Here is a 17,043-nt window from a genome sequence, read left to right on the forward strand (position 1 = left end):
GTGTGCTTACATACAGTAATAGTGTAGTTGTAAACCAGACGTACCGAGCAATGCGTTACAAACTCATATTCATTAGATTCGACCTAAGCTAAGTCTAAATGTTTCATAGGCGAACAGATAATGCTTTAAATGTTCTAGTTTGGACTTGAACATTCTTTGGATTTAGTCTTATCTGTGCTGTGTAAACATCCTACATGTCGCTTGAAACAACTAGTTCTTTTGACCTCATGTCAGGGTTGCTATAGCTACTTGACATTTATAGTTTGTTTTAGTTTAATTTATAGTAGTATAAAATTAACTTTTAATTTTTAATTTTATAATTAACTTATAAAAAATTTAACTAATACATAAAAATGTGTATAAAATATATATAGACGTTTAAACTAAAAGCCAAATTATTAGAACTTGAAATAAAATTAGAGATATTTAAAAATTATAGTTTTCAAAATATAAAAAATAAAATCTAATATTAACACAAAATCGATAGTATATCAGTGAAACGAAAATAATATTGATGTTGAAAATATTTAAATAAGTCGCTAAATATAATTATTTAATTTTGCCTGACATTCTATATGGCCTGTAAACACTCTTAGACTGGTTAAAATAGGGCTTATACATTCTGTATCGGCCTCTTTTTTAAGGAGACTTTCAAAATTGTTTTTTTTTTTTAATAAGAGAGATTACTAAGAGACGTGATATTAATGCATTCCCACAACAAGATAATAATTTGGAGTTTGGAGTAAAAACACAATGCTACTTTGGCCAGATTAGTGAACGTGACATAATTATGCAGTTCTTTTACACTTCAGTGCTAACCTATAGTCGTTTGTGTGGGTCACAGTGAATAGAAGAGCTCCAGACATCACATTTTGTTTCTTGAAAGCATATCATGTGTCAGCCGGACAAGAGCAAGGTCTGTGTAGCCCAAGATATGCAGTTAGTGGAGGGGAATGGAGTTGCAACTTAAAGGCATGCAGAACGCTTGAAGAGCCTACTCGCTGGAGACGTGATTCTCGTTGTGCAGGGTATGCCAGCGCTCGATCTTCTTGTCTTTGTTCTTGAGGCATTCGTACCAGTGCTTCAAACGCTCACCTTTGGCAGTGATACCCAACTGACAGCCTCCTGGTCGTGAAATAGTAGTTATATTAAAACATTCAATGTGTAATAACAATGCACATTTAATAATTTACTAAAGCATTTATGAATATGACATTCATTTACATTCTGAATATGAAATGAAAGTCAGTGGTGAAATTATGACACTATGGTCAGATTGAAGCATAATGATGATCTAGACCATGTTTGCACCGAGTATCGACATCTTTTAAGGATAACAAGTGGACATTGCTAATTGAGTCAAAATCTGCTACTAATGGAACGAGTTTTAAAAAGTGATTTTTTTCACAACAGGATCTGCATTTCTGCAGAAAATCAAAAGTCAAAAGTCATAACTCAACAGTTTGTTAATTGTGAGAATTGGACCTTAAAATAAAGTGTGACCCACATTTTATTCTACAACATACAATTCATCAGTAATACCTACCTGTCATTTTTAAAGCTTTTACACTCTAAAAAAATGCTGGTTTAAATACAACCCAGTATTTTTTTAGCGTGTAGTTGTCTTGAAAACGGTGTTTGATAACAAGTGAGACTAAATGGGACTAGTTTTAAACTCAGAAGTTCAGGGAAAAGTTGTAGTGTAAATGCTGATTAAAAGAGAAAAAAAACTGAAAAATAATATTTTGCAAAGTTCTTACATATGCATGCACAAGATGTAAACAGCAGTCTGTTTCACCTGACCAATTGATCAGATCAGCCTAAAAGTTAATACCAGGTATAAAAATGACATCTGTGACCCTGGACCACAAAACCAGTCAATTTTATGAAACTGAGATTGATATAAGCTTTCTACTGATAATAATCTTTCCATTGGTGTATGGTTTGTTATGACAGGACAATATTTGTCTGAGATAAAACTATTTGAAAATCTGGAATCTAGATCTAAATATTGAGAAAATCGCCTTTAAAGTCGTCCAAATGAAGTTCTTAGCAATGCATATTACTAATCAAAAATTAAGTTTTTATATATTTACGGTAGGAAACTTAAAAAATATCTTTATGGAACATGATCGATAAATCGATAATTTTGACCCGTATGTATTTTTGGCTATTGCTAGAAATATACCCATGTGACTTATGACTGGTTTTGTGCTCCAGGGTCACATATAATATGCATATTTCACAATAAAAGTAAATACCTATATAGTCATTGGATTTGCCGATGTCATAGTCCCATACGGAGATGTCAAGAGTCTTTTTGGCCAGCTCTGCATGCTTAATTTCATAGCCGAATTCCTGCAAAACATCAGTTCACATGGCAAAACAGGGAAAATCTAAGAAACACGATAAGATCCAAGCAGCAAGGTTTCACATTGAATATTGGACCAGATTATTAAACATGAATATATTTGCTATGCTGTCAGTAGATTCGATTAATCATGATTAATCACACGATTTTGAATGTGCTGAAATTGACACTGTTTATACGTATTTTCCTGTCAAATGCATTCATGTTTAATTTGCTATTATTAATATTATTGGCTATTGGCTGCATTGCTGATCATGGTTTTGAGTATTGATTCTTCTGAACACAATAACACTCATGCAACTTAATCCAGAGATTTTAATCAAATGTGCAAATGCATTTGAACAGCCAAATTGGACAGCGATGAATTATCACAATTAGAAGATCAGGCATGTGTTGAAACCTTTGATAAAAATGGGTCCTGCTCCTGAACCTAAATAATTAGTAGTTGTGTATGAATAACCTGGTCACACTGTTGGTCAGTCAAGCTATTTGTATTTGTCTCAGCATTTTTTAGGATCATTGTTTATTTGTACAAATAAACAAATATTTAATGTAATTAATAAACATGCATGTGTCATCATTACAGATGGACAACATACCTCGTTAAACTCAGGGTTGAGTGTTTTCTTCTTAATCTGCGTCTTGTTCTTTGCTTTCTTTCCCATATCAGGTTTCAGACATCTATATCCATTCATAGAAATATACCAAGCATTTTTACAAAAGTATAGAAATAAACAATCCTATTACAGATTCATTAAGAATTATATAATTTTTGTATTATTTTTTGTGTGCTGTCAAACGATTAATCTTGATTAATCGCATCCAAAATAAAAGTTTTGTTTACATAATATATGTGTGCTGTGTATATTTATTATGCATATATAAATACACACACATACAGTATATATTTGGAAAATATTTGCATGTATTTACATCTATATATTTATATTTAAAATAAATTTAATATACAAATATAACATATTTTCTTAAATATATACATGCATGTGTGTGTATTCATATATACATAATAAATATACACAGCACACATATATTATGTAAACAAAAACTTTTATTTTGGATGTGATTAATCAAGATTAATCATTTGACAGCACTATTTTTGAGTTGTTGACTTAAAAGAATAATTTACAAAAACAATGAAAATTTTCAGAGAATGTGTTCAGCCTCAGGCCATCCAAGATTTTTGCAAGTATGTTTCAAATTTTTCGTATTTTAGCCAGTTTGAAGTTAAAATTGCCTTAACGATGGATTTGTTTCTTATAAAACAGGCAGATTTTCTCTTCACAAGACATTAATTAATGGACTGGAGTGGTGTGGATTATTGTGATGTTTTTATCAGCTGTTTGGACTCTCATTCTGACGGCACCCATTCACTGCAGAGCATCCATTGCTGAGACACTGATGCAATGCTACATTTCTCCAAATCTGATGAAGAAACAAACTCATCTACATCTTGGACGACCAGACGGACATTCCCAGCAAAGTTTCGTTTTTGTGTGAGCTATTTCTTTAAATTATATAAGTGTTTCCTGAACATATAATAAATATAATGTATATAAATATTGAGTTTGACAGAGAAACTCACATTTTGACAAAGGGATCAGAATACCCATTTGCATCCATTGCTGCTAAGTGAACACAGCGTACAACGCCTACAATGAGACGACTCTGCTGACTGCTGTACATGAGAGATATCAGGATGCGTCCTCTCTCTTCCATCTCAGCGCCGTCCTTCCCAGTCTACACACATACAAAAACAAAAACAATGGTGTGGATGATAATGATAGAGCAGGAGCGTTTGCTGCAAATAAATGTTACTTATTTATAGCACATCATTCTATAAAAGCACATGGGGGTTAATTTATTTTGCTATTAGTATTTGCACCTGATACACATAACACTGATGACCAAAATACACAGGATGCACAAAGTAATAGAATCACAGCATGAAAAAGCTCTAGTGTCTAATCTGTAAACCTCTGTTAATGACACCCTTGTGAAAAAGAATTGTGTTGAATGTGCACTTCAACTCTTAAAACTATTATTTTTTACACTTTTAAAAAGTGCACTTTATAATAAAGTACATTTTAAATGATTTAATGATCTTTTGTCATGCTTAAACAAGTATGTTAGTTAAGCACATGTAAAGTACTTTTAATTTTAACTGTAGTGTGTTATTCGATATTACATTTAAAGTTCATATATTTTAAATGTACTAAATTACAACTTTATCATTACAAATGTATAAATAAATATATTTAAATATACACAAATTTGAATAGAAATAACATTTAAGTATATTTTAGTTTATTAAAGCTTGTCAGTGCATTTAAAAGTACTTGAACCATATTTATAGGACAACAGAAGTAATTATGAAATTGCATATAAAGTGGCTCAAAAAAGCAGACTAAAGTTTAGCTAGGTGCATTTAATATACATTTAAACTACAATACATTAAATGCAAAAAAACAACATTCAGCTCATGTTATTTCTGTAGTTGGCATACTTTTAAAAAGTACTTCAGGTTACTTAGTTTTCACAAGAGTATATAATTAGCCTGTATAGTTACAGAGAACAGAATAATGCAAATTATAATTATAATGCATGCATGCAGACAGGTGCCAATCTGTAAAGTTGAATGTGACCTTGATCTTAATCTTAAAGGAACATTCCACTTTGTTTAATATCACTGCGCCTGCTGAGGATAGTTCATAGCCATATCGGCCAAGAAAATCACAACTTTTCATTTTCCGTCAGTCTTAGTACACGGTGTAACTACAGAAGAGTCAAGCTTTAAATAGGACAATTATCAAAACGCTTTGGTCATTTTTGAGCGAGATGCTAATGATCTAATCCGATTCAATGATCTATGCTAAGATAAGCTAAAAGAGATCGGCTGAATGGATTCAAAAACTGTACAACTCAACTGTTTAACTCTAGGGGAGGTGTAAAATGAACCTATTTTCAAAACAAGTGGAGTGTTCCTTTAATGCAAATATATTGTTATGTGATGTCAATATTTTGGTATAAATATGAGTTTAAACATTCACCTCATCCTCATAGAGGGTGATTCCTCGTGCACCGCCTGCAGCTGATGTTCTTTTTGTCTAAGGGATGAGAGACAATTTTTTATTTATATAGATAGATAGATATATACACACTAGGGGTGTATCGGTTCACAAAATTCACGGTTTGGTTTGATATGATACAGTGGTGTCACGGTACCTTTTCGATACAGCAAAAAGAAAGATACATTTCATTGACTTTCACAAATTCTTTATTTAGTAAAACAATTTTTTTACTTTGAACAATGATGGAGCTGTACTGGACCCATCTTCTGGGGTGTCTTCTTAGCAGCATATAAAACAAAAATAGCTCTGGTTTGAAGTATCCCAGCTGATGTAGCCTATCGTCATGTAGCAGATTCATCTTTTCCAATACGTTTGAAGTGATTTAAATAGATTTTTACCTTTATAAAGCCATTTTTTCATCACCTTTTAAATTGAATCAGTCAATAAGACATTTGGGCTGTTACCAAGCAAATCAAGTCAGTATTGACAAAATTCATCTTTGCAATGCAGAGGAAACATAGAAGTTGCATCTGAATGCTTTCACACACGTTTCATGCAGCTCAGAGGAACATGTGTAATGCTTTAACCTGCGGTTACAAATGCATAAATAATGTTTTGATAAAACATGGACAACTGATGCTTGAAATTGATAAAATAATTAAAAGATACTTTAAATGTGAAATTAAAACCGCCAGCAGGGGGCAGCAAGTTACTGTTAATAAGTGAGTCATTGCGATTGAACCCAATCATTTAACGTTTGATTAAATTAGGACGAAACACCGTCATGTTGCTCAGAGACGCAAAACAGTGGCTATGTTTGGATTTATTTTTGTTGGCGAAATTGAGCAAAAACAGGAAATATGCTGTCTCTTAATTAACTTCTTGCTTATTGAACTGTTGTAAAAATCATTTGTAATCATGCTGATTTTTGGCACTCTTCTGTGATATTGATTATATGAAATTATGTAAATATATACATTTTCTGCCCCCATATCTTGAGTTTTAAATGCATTTTCATAGACCGAACCGAAAGCCTCGTAACGAAAGGTTCAATACGAATACGTGTATTTTTTTACTAAAAGGCCAGATTATGACGTGAAAGCAGATGTATTAGTCCAGGAACAAAAACTTGAGACATGAATTTAAATATTTAGGATTATTACTGGATTCTCAACTTTCTTTTAAAAAACGTGAAGAAAGTGGTAAATACAGCGAAATTTAATTTAGCGAATTTCAGATTAATTAGAAATAGTTTGACTAACGAAGCAGCAGTTCTATTCATGAATTCAATGATTATTCCTCATATCACATATTGCATGACCATACCTGGACTCAAACATGTAGGTCTTTTCTTAAACCAGTTGAAAGTATTTATAAACAAACTCTTAATAAAAAACTAAACAGTTTTCACCGTTGTAGCAGTTGGGAACATTTGATTCAATTTGATGATTTGCTCATTATTTGTCAGATCTTAAATGGCTTTGGTCCACCTGTTTTTAAGGATTACATACATCAGATAACAGGACGATATACACGTGCCGGTATTAGAGGTGATTGTGATGTGTCATTAAGAAGAACTACCTTTGGTCAATTATCTTTAGCTTTTAGAGGAACACATGAGTGGAATAGACTCCCAGTGGAGCTGACCGAATTAAAACATTTAACGCGAAAAAGATGAAAATATGGTTATTGACCCATCAAAATTGTGATCATTTATAGTGATTTATGGATATGGTATGGGATATAATATTCTTGGTTTATTTTATGTTCTTAACATCAATCTTCCAAAAGGGACTACGGATTAAAATGAGCCAGTGTTGGCTAAATCTGGTGCATTTTGCATATTGTATGCATTGTCCCTGATTAAACAAGTGAAAAATGTTTGTTAATATGTGCATAAAACACTGACCTGCACAACCCTCTCTAGACACACGTTAAAGTTTTTCTTCTGACTGAACTTGAGTTTTTTCAGCGCGACTCTGGTTTCTCCGATGAACTCGTTGTGACCAAACTTGTCTTCATCACAGACAGATATTCTGCACAAACAAATCCCTTGAAAGGTTAAATATGAATCCATGAATACTGAATGTACAATACATACAACATATCTCTCGAATACTTTTTTTAGTCTATGATTAGCTAAATTAATTGAAAGTGAAATAATGCTGTGTCACTAATGTTATATTATCAATTTAATCCATATTAAGTTGTTTTATTTCCACTGTGGGAACAATTTTCTGATGATGAGCCTTCAGTTCAGTCTCGATGCGTCCAGAATTGGAAAGTATTCAAATGTACTTATTTATTAAATTAGACCAAATGTACTTATTTGATCTGTATTAAACATTTAAACACACATAGGGTCCCAAATTAACACTCCCAAAGCATCAAATCAATATTTACCATAATGTGAATTTCACTGAACTAACAGCTGGATCTACAGGATTTTTCTCTTCATTATCTTCATTAGGGTAACCATTTAACTACATGTTTCCCCCCGCACTGAACCAAATCATTCATTAACACAACTGTTGTGATAACAAAATTAAAATGAGCTAACATGGTCAAAAATATCCTAAAACATACAAGATTGACTAAGGTAAGAAAAGAAACATCTGTACTGGAGTGCACTGAAACCTGAGGGTCTTGCGCTGCATATCCTCGTCGGTCAGCCCGTGGTACACCAGCGTCTCGTTCCAGGTTGGGTTGCGAGTGTTGCGCAGGGTCTTGGTGCGTAATTTATTTGACTGCATTGACAGCAAAGATGCTTTGTTTAACCGTCATTGCTTGACCAGAATAAAAGAAGTTTTGAAAAGAAGCTTTTGCATAACTGAGGCCCGTCTCATGAAGCTAGCGTTGGTTTTGAGTTGAACAAACCAATTAATATCACTAGTCTTAAAACTATAGCGGTCTGTTTCCACTACGGGATAAAACATAACTTTTATCTAACAATTCTGAAAATTATGCAGCTTAAATTTCAGAATACAATATAAATAACATATAATTAGTATATAAAATATAGCAAATAATCATTACCAATTTTGTGAATATGCTTTTTGTGATGAAAGAGACACAGGGGACGTGGCTTTCTTGCATCAGAGACATGATTGGCTGGATTGGCCCAGTTTTGGTTTATAATCTGGTTTATAACCAGACAAAACTTGCCATGTCTAGCCATGTACATGTATCACTATGATGATAAACACTGTAAAAATGTTCTGCCTTCGTGAGACTGAAAAACTAATTGTCAAAATATACTCAAAGTTAACTGAGAAGTCACTTAACCCTACTTTATGAGACTGGCCTCTATAGTATTATAATGTTTTCATTATCATTTTAATAATGAATGCCAGAAAAATGTCTGTAACTCTGCAGCAATTTAGTCACCTTCTACCAAAAATAAATCAATAAAAGTTATAATATATATATATATATGGATCATTTTCACATTTTCACATCATCACAGCTGGGTAAACTTGTATATTGTATAAGTGGAAACTACAACAAATATAACATATTTGCATTCATATTTGTCCCAATAGTAAAAGAAAAAATTCACGGTAGCATTTCTATGACTTTCCAAAAATATTGAGAGATTAAATATGTTGGCCAGAAGAGAGAAAGATGTTAAATTTGCTGTCACTCCCTCAGCCGTACACAACAGAGTTTACCATTTTCCTGTAATTTAATATCAAGGTAATAAAATATAAAATATGTGACCCTGGACCACAAAACCAGTCAAAACTGTCTTTTTTTTTTTTATTGAGATTTAAACATACATAGCTTTCCATTAATGTATGGTTTGATAGGATAGGACAATATTGAAAATCTGGAATCTGAGGGTGCAAAAAAATCTAAATATTGAGAAAATCACCTTTAAAGTTGTCCAAATGAAGTTCTTAGCCATGCATATTACTAATCAAAAATTAAGTTTTAATATATTTACGGTAGGAAATTTACAAAATATCTTCATGGAACACGATCTTTGTTTAATATCCTAATGATTTTTGGCATAAAAGAAAAAACGATAATTTTGATCCATACACTGTATTGTTGGATATTGCTACAAATATACCCCAGCGACTTAAAACTGCTTTTGTGTTCCAGGGTCACATATAGTGTGCATTAAACAATTTAAAAGTGAAAATATAAAAAACATTCTCGATATACAATGTTAATAAGTGTGGTATTAACAATGTTACTAATTGCATCATCACGGTTTGTCAAAAGGGTCCCTTACAAAAGTGTTGAGCTATTGCTACAGTAAACATTACAGACATTATTCAGAGTTATTAATATTTGAGAATGCCTAACAGCACCAAACAGCCCCTGATCTCACCTTGCTTGCACCCGGTAACAGATGAAGCTTGACATAAGGATCTGCCAGTCCGTTCGAATCCATCGGTTTCAAACCCTACAACAAAATATTACAATAAATTAAAATTATGTCACAACACAGAAATCAAGCACAGGGTAATATATCCAGTAGGAGACTGAATATCCAACTCATCCAATTTAAAATATTCACGGATCAGAACAAACTGTTGCATGATAATAAATACATATCTCAGTACTATTACAACATAATTAGCCCACAAAGACAATATATTATTTTTTGTCTGTGTGCAAGATTATATATATATATATATATATAAATTGAAGATACCTTCGCTCTAACAATGTTGCAGTGAAGGCTGCTGTTCCCTTGGTCATACAGTAAAGTGAACTCCAGTGATCCCAGAGTTGCTGAAACAAAACCAATATTGCATTAGACACAAGCATTTCATTAAGTTTGAATGCATGAGATGCAGAATCTAATCTCACAGCTCTACATTTCAGTGTGTGCTATAAATAATTATGTTGCTGCTTTCTGTTGCACTTCATGAAATTGAAACTCTCTCTCTCTCTCTCACACACACACACACACACACACACACAAATGCACATGCTATAGAGTATTTAAAGTTTAATGCAACAGTGACATCTAATGATGTTAAAACAAGCTGTTTTGCCAGATCTAAAAGTAACACCATGGTGAAAATCCTTTTAACCAAGCCAAACTATGTTTCAAATTAAATATATTTCAAATATGTTGTAAACAGGGAATAAAGTTTGCAGAGGTGTGATTAGGGGAAGGTCTGTGGAATGCCACATCTGCAAAAATTTGAATAATAAAAACAAAATATTCAAAGAAATGTAAATAAATACATACATAATTAAATATAAAATATACAAAGAAATCTAAAAACAAAAATTAAATATATAAAGAAATGTAATCAAAGCAAAAATACATACATAAGGACCTATATAAAGAAATTTTAAAATAAATTAATGCATAAATAAATACATAAATATACAAAGAAATGTAAAACAAAAATACAAAAAATGTAAAAAAATATATATATAAATATATACTTAGATATACATAGAAAAGAAAAGAAAATCCATAAATTTTCAAAGAAATGCTAAATAAATAAATACACATACCTAAAATATACAAGAGAAAAACAAGTGTTGTGACGTTTTCTCTTGCACAACATTTTATGCAAGCAACATAAAAAATTAAAGTTAGATCTTAGATCAACACATTCTGCAACTCTAAACTCTGCTTAGTAATTCACCTGCAGGTGAACTGTAGAACTGATTACTGTAGTTCCTATAACAAAATCCCACAAAGGTCTCTTCTTTCCACCAGCAATGAGAAAATTGACAGCAAGTCTCACAATAATTAAGATGATGATGACACTTTTTAAGGCACGCTTCTTCTAGTCACAGTCAAAGAAGAACAAGTAGTCACTGAGGAGCTGCTTACTGGCTTCATCGGAGTCATAGCTGTTGGCCTCGTCCTCCTCCTCGTCTGCTGGCGGAGCGGCCTGATGCTGGACGGCTCGAGGGCTGAGCGCAGGCTTCAGCTCCGCTCTCTCCTGCACATGAGACGCACTGCTAATGGACTGATAGGCTCCTCTCTCTGCCTCCTGAGCAGCTGGAAGGGACAAAAAAAACTCTTCAGAGTCTAGTATATTACAGTGTTTTTCAACTGCTTGCATACATTTTCAAAACTTTGCCTCTTTTTTCAAAACTTTACACACCCATCCAAGAATTGCACACAAAATGCAAAACGCCTCACATCTCTTGCAAAATGAAGCACTGCATTCAAAATATCACAAACACATCTCAAAAGCAAACAATTGCAAACACCTTTGCCATAATATTAGGGGGTTTTTTCAACCGCTTACACACAAAATCTTTACTTGTCACACAGTTTCTGAAAGCTGATACTCAAACAGCAGAAGCACACACCAAATCTGCAAAACCATGCACTAATTCTTGGACTTTGACTCAGTTTTCAATTTCATAAAACACTTTTTGCAAAACACAACACACAATTCTCTATGTAACACACAACAATCTAACAGCAATTAATATTAGGTGTTTGCAAATGTTTGCTTTTGAGGTGTGTTTGTGATATTTCTAATGCAGTGCTTTATTTTGCAAGAGATGTGAGGCATTTTGCATTTTGTGTGCAATTCTTGGATTTGTGTGTAAAGTTTTGAAAAAAGAGGCAAAGTTTTGAAAATGTGTGCAAGCAGTTGAAAACAAAAACTGTTATTCCTGTTAGATTGTTGTGTGTTACACAGAGCATTGTGTGTTGTATTTTGCAAAAAGTGTTTTATGAAATTGAAAGTCAAAGGCTGAGAATTAGTGTATGGTTTTGCAGATTTGGTGTGTGCTTCTGCTGCTTGAGTATCAGCTTTCAGAAACTGTGTGACAAGTAAAGATTGTAAGCAGTTGAAAAAAAAACTGTAATCAATACTCCTAAATTGTATTATACGTGCACTTGTAGTAGACAAAATGCATGTATGCTTGAGGCACATTTTAATGCAATACTATAAAGAAATTATATTTTTTTTGTTTGTTTTCTGTGTGCGTGTTTGTTGTTACCCGGCTGGAATGTACCTGATGGGACTGGTCTGGCCGCGTGGACGTTCACCGTCTTCTTCATCAGCACTGGGGTATTCTGGGAGCTCCCTGCATCTCCATCTGCCTCTGAGTTACAGTGAGTTTGAAGGTGAACAGGTTTTGGAGCCACGGGTGGTTTTTGGGCGATCGGTGGATCCACTTTCGGCTCTATAACAAACATACACATTCATACGTATACATTACCGGTCAAACGCCTGGAATGATTAGGAGATTTTAAGTCTTTTCTGCTCACCAAGGCGGCATTTGTTTGATAAAAAAATATAGTAAAACCAATAATATTGTGAAATATTTTTACAATTTAAAATAACTGTTGTCTATGACAATTTTTAGTAAAATGTAATTTATTTCTGTGATCAAAGCTGTATTTTCAGCATCATTACTCCAGTCTTCAGTGTCACATGATCCTTCAGAAATCATTCTTATAAGCTGACTAACATCTTTTATATGTATCTGTTGTATAAAATCAATGCCACATTTGCAATTGTGCTATTATTCGGAGTAACAGCATTGTATAATAATCCCCTCATCATATATTCAATCTGTAAATAAACAAAAAAATTAATTACAGGGATATTTTGCCCACATATTTTCTTTTATAATTTTGGTGACATTAGTTTCCCAGTTTATTGTGTCAAGTAGATGAATAGTTCACCCAAAAATGGAAATTTAGCTTTTTTATTATTTTAACTTCAAAACATTGCTTATTATGATGTTTTTATCAGCTGTTTGGACTCTCATTCTGACGGCACCCATTCACTGCAGAGCATCCATTGCTGAGACACTGATGCAATGCTACATTTCTCCAAATTTGATGAAGAAACAAACTCATCTATATCTTGGACGGCCAGAGGGTGAGTACACTGAGTACTGTCAGCAAATTTACATTTTAGGTGAACTATTCCTATAATTTGGCATTTCTGGGGTTGTAACATGTTTCAGTAACCAACAGATGATGGAAAAGTTAAAATCACTGTTTGTCCAGCTCACCTGCGGCCGGTGCTCGAGTCTGCATAGCCTTCTGCTGAGGACTGGGATCTCTGGGTCTGGAAATGGGCATAGGTGAGGGTAAGAACTGCTTAGGGAGACCTTTGAAGAACCAGGCTCCAGATCGCTTCCATACCTTTAAAGGAATAATAGGCAATGGACATTTACAGACAGTTAGACTCCAGATCACTTCTTTACGATAGGTGTTATTCACCCACCTCTCTCTGCTCGCTGCAGATCTTGCAGAGCCACACAGACCGCGGCCGAGCGTTCGCCTGCACTCCACACTTGGTGCACATGCTCTGAAGGGAATAACAGGACGTAGTTATGAAATCAGTTCATTAGAGACAGTTAAACAGTATTATAAATAGTGAGCAGAATAAACTACACAGCTGTGACACCAGTATTTCAAGTAAGATGAATAGAGCTTCTGCATTGCTGACTATTCAAGATGTGCTTTAAAGGCACGATATGTACGTTTTCACCACTACATCATTCAAATCATGGTCATGCGCCCCCGATCTACCTAAATGCATCTATGTTCGCGCGAATCATTCGTGATCCAGCTTCACCTCCAGAAGAAGTGAGTATAAGGGTTTTTTTATGAATCTTTTCAAATCGCCTTTCCTAATAACGTGCTATTAGCAAGTTTCACGATGAATACGGCTAAAGTTTACCATCTCTCAGAGAGCAGCTCAGAAGAGAGGGGCGAGGTCAGCAGAGCTCATTAGCATTTAAAGGAACATGCTGCAAAACTGCTTGCTGTAAACAGAGCTGTTTCTGACTGGGTAAAAATGGTGTTGTTATTTAAGCATGTTATAGACTTTTCATTAAGACCCTAAAGAATCATATCAAACTGGAAAATAGGCATCCGATGACCCCTTTAATGTTTCAGAATCAAATTCCATTAGCATCCCTTTTGTTGCGTTATGATTTTATTTAATGTACCAAATGTATAGCAATCCCATATGTATTCAAATGATCTAAAAATGAGGCTTCATTTAGATAATATCATTTTATTTGGATTAGTTTCTCACCTTTTTACAGTCCTCACAAACCACTGATCTGTCCCCTCCTGAACCCAGCTGCTCTCCACATAAAAGGCAGCGTGACACTCCGTCCCCACAAACAGCTTTTTTCATGTTGTCCAGACGATTCACCAGACGTCTATCATAAATAAAACAGAGAGTGCATATGGGTCATTATTTATTATTATTATTTAGTCATTTAGCAGATGCTTTTATCCAAAGCGACTTGAGGACATTAGAAGCAATCAAAACCAACAAAAGAGAACATGCAAGTGCTATTACGTAATCTCACATAAATGTTTTCTTTCAATCATGAATATATCAAATAGTTTCCCGGTTCATATCAGAACTGCCTCAACTTTTTAAGTCTAATCTTAAAACTTTTTTTTTTCTTTGGCATTCAGTATTTCTTGACTTGCTGCGTGAAGATTTTCTGTTTCGATTAACCATACCCATTTTACAGTTTGTGTTTATACTCTCTTTTTTTTTAATACTCTGTGCAGCACTTTGGTCATTTTCGGCTGTTAAAATGTGACCCTGGAACTAAAATTATTGATTTTTCTTTTATGCCAAAAATCATTAGGATATTAAGTAAAGATCATGTTCCATAAAGATATTTTGTAAATTTCCTACCGTAAATACATCAAAACTTAATTTTTGATTAGTAATATGCATTGCTAAGAACTTAATTTGAAAAACTTTAAAGGTGATTTTCTCAATATTTAGATTTTTTTGCTCCCTCAGATTCCAGATATTCAAATAGTTGCATCTCAGACAAATATTGTACGATCCTAACAAACCATACATCAATGGAAAGACTATTTATTCAGATGATGTAGAAATCTCAATTTCAAAAAAATTGACCCTTATGACTGGTTTTGTGGTCCAGACTCACAAATGTGCTATATAAATATACAATGTTTTGTATTGTATTGTACAAGCTGGCGATGACAATCAGTAAACATCTAAAATCTCTCTCCTACCCAATCCTCTCTTGCTCCATTGTCTCCATTTTTTCGGCCCGGGCGATGACGCTGTTGATGATCTCCTTCTCCTCATCAGTCAGCTCTGCACCGAGACACGGTCCAGACTGCACATGGACACCTTTCGTGCCCATCACCGCGTCTGTCATCGTGAAATCACTGGAACCTGTGACGCAAAAATCAATGAAAGTGAATAGACAATGAACTAATCAAAAGGTTAAAAAAAAAAAAAAATATATATATATATATATATATATATATATATATATATACAGAATATATAGGCCTATATATATATATATATATATATAATAGCAACCCAAAGAATGAAATATATATTAATAAGAGTGCAATATATATATATTATGTATTTGTGGCCAATGTGTATTAGAGAAAAACATTTATTTCATAATGATATTTCCCGCCATTTTAAATTCTTATTATCCAATGAAAGGTTAGATTATTGTAATTTTTTAAAATAAAAGATCTAGTAGATCTAGTTAGATCTAATATTTTAAATGTGTACACAATCTACTAAATAACAATTGTATTAACAATTGAGATTAATTGGACACAGCCATGTAATACAAATTGTACTGTGCGTTAATCATATAAAAAAAAATAATAATAATTTTAGTAGCATGATTAACATTTTAAAAAGAAGCAAGTGTAGGCCTATATGCTGGTTGCAAATAGCAATTTTATAACAAATTCTATAAAAAGACTTAAAATCAAATAAAAGTTTATGAAATGTGTGTATCACTGCCTAGCCTTAGACCTAGAGGCTTGAAACTGTGTGTGATGGAGCTACTCCAAACAACCAATAGCACTGCAATCAAGACTAATGCATTTGGGGTTGTAATTTAATTTGTGTAACATGATAGACCTACTCACCCCAAACAACTTTGCTTCATCAATATCAATTACTATAAATGAAATCATTAGTTTAGTGTTATATGGAGGCCCAAACCTGCAGAATATAATAAATAAATAATAAATAAATATACGTGGCTTGATAAAACAAATACATTAAATTTTTCATTAAATTTAGTCCGAATTTATTTTTGTATTATTTTTTCCCCTTTGTTTATTTTTAATTATTGCCCTGATGGTGGAAATGGGGATTTTCACTGCTCTAGCTCTTTTCTTAAAGCCACTTCACTAATTTGTGAAGCTCAATTATCTTTAGCTGCACATCAGAAATATATTATTTGTTTTTTCTCATTGTGATGGATGATTAAGGGAATTTGGGCTTTGTTTTCCCTCCTATTTATATTTCTGTGAAACAGGAAGCCATGGCTGGATAATTTCATGTTCATAATCACTCTCGAGTGCTCAAAATTATGAATATGAATGGGAATATACTTCAGAGATATCTTACTCTGATTTCTAGGGGTACCAATAATTGTGTCTGACATGTATTAGAGAAAAACATTTATTCCATAATGATATTTCCCCCCATTTTAAATTCTTATTCTCCAATGAAAGGTTAGAGTTTTGTGAATTTGTTTAATAAAAGATCAAAAGGATTAACAATGCAGATTAATTTTCACAGCCTTCTTTGATCATATTTACCAAGGGTGCCAATATTTTTGGCCGTGACTAGA

At 33.3% G+C, this 17,043-nt stretch overlaps 1 protein-coding gene across 1 annotated transcript; it reads right to left on the reverse strand.

The window, feature by feature from the left end:
* Window positions 1-672: 672 nt before the first annotated feature.
* LOC306870454 (rabphilin-3A-like) lies at window positions 673-15,585 on the reverse strand (the record flags this gene model as incomplete). Its single annotated transcript, XM_079417747.1, has 15 exons — window positions 673-1,125; window positions 2,262-2,358; window positions 2,971-3,052; window positions 3,975-4,129; window positions 5,440-5,496; window positions 7,370-7,496; window positions 8,098-8,207; window positions 9,800-9,874; window positions 10,127-10,206; window positions 11,273-11,443; window positions 12,418-12,588; window positions 13,429-13,561; window positions 13,644-13,727; window positions 14,463-14,592; window positions 15,437-15,585. The coding sequence occupies 15 exons, from the start codon at window positions 15,583-15,585 to the stop codon at window positions 995-997; spliced, it is 1,752 nt and encodes a 583-aa protein (XP_079273873.1). The 3' UTR covers window positions 673-994.
* Window positions 15,586-17,043: the final 1,458 nt, after the last annotated feature.

Source organism: Barbus barbus (assembly GCF_936440315.1).
Source record: "Barbus barbus genome assembly, chromosome: 1".
Classification (NCBI taxonomy): domain Eukaryota; kingdom Metazoa; phylum Chordata; class Actinopteri; order Cypriniformes; family Cyprinidae; genus Barbus; species Barbus barbus.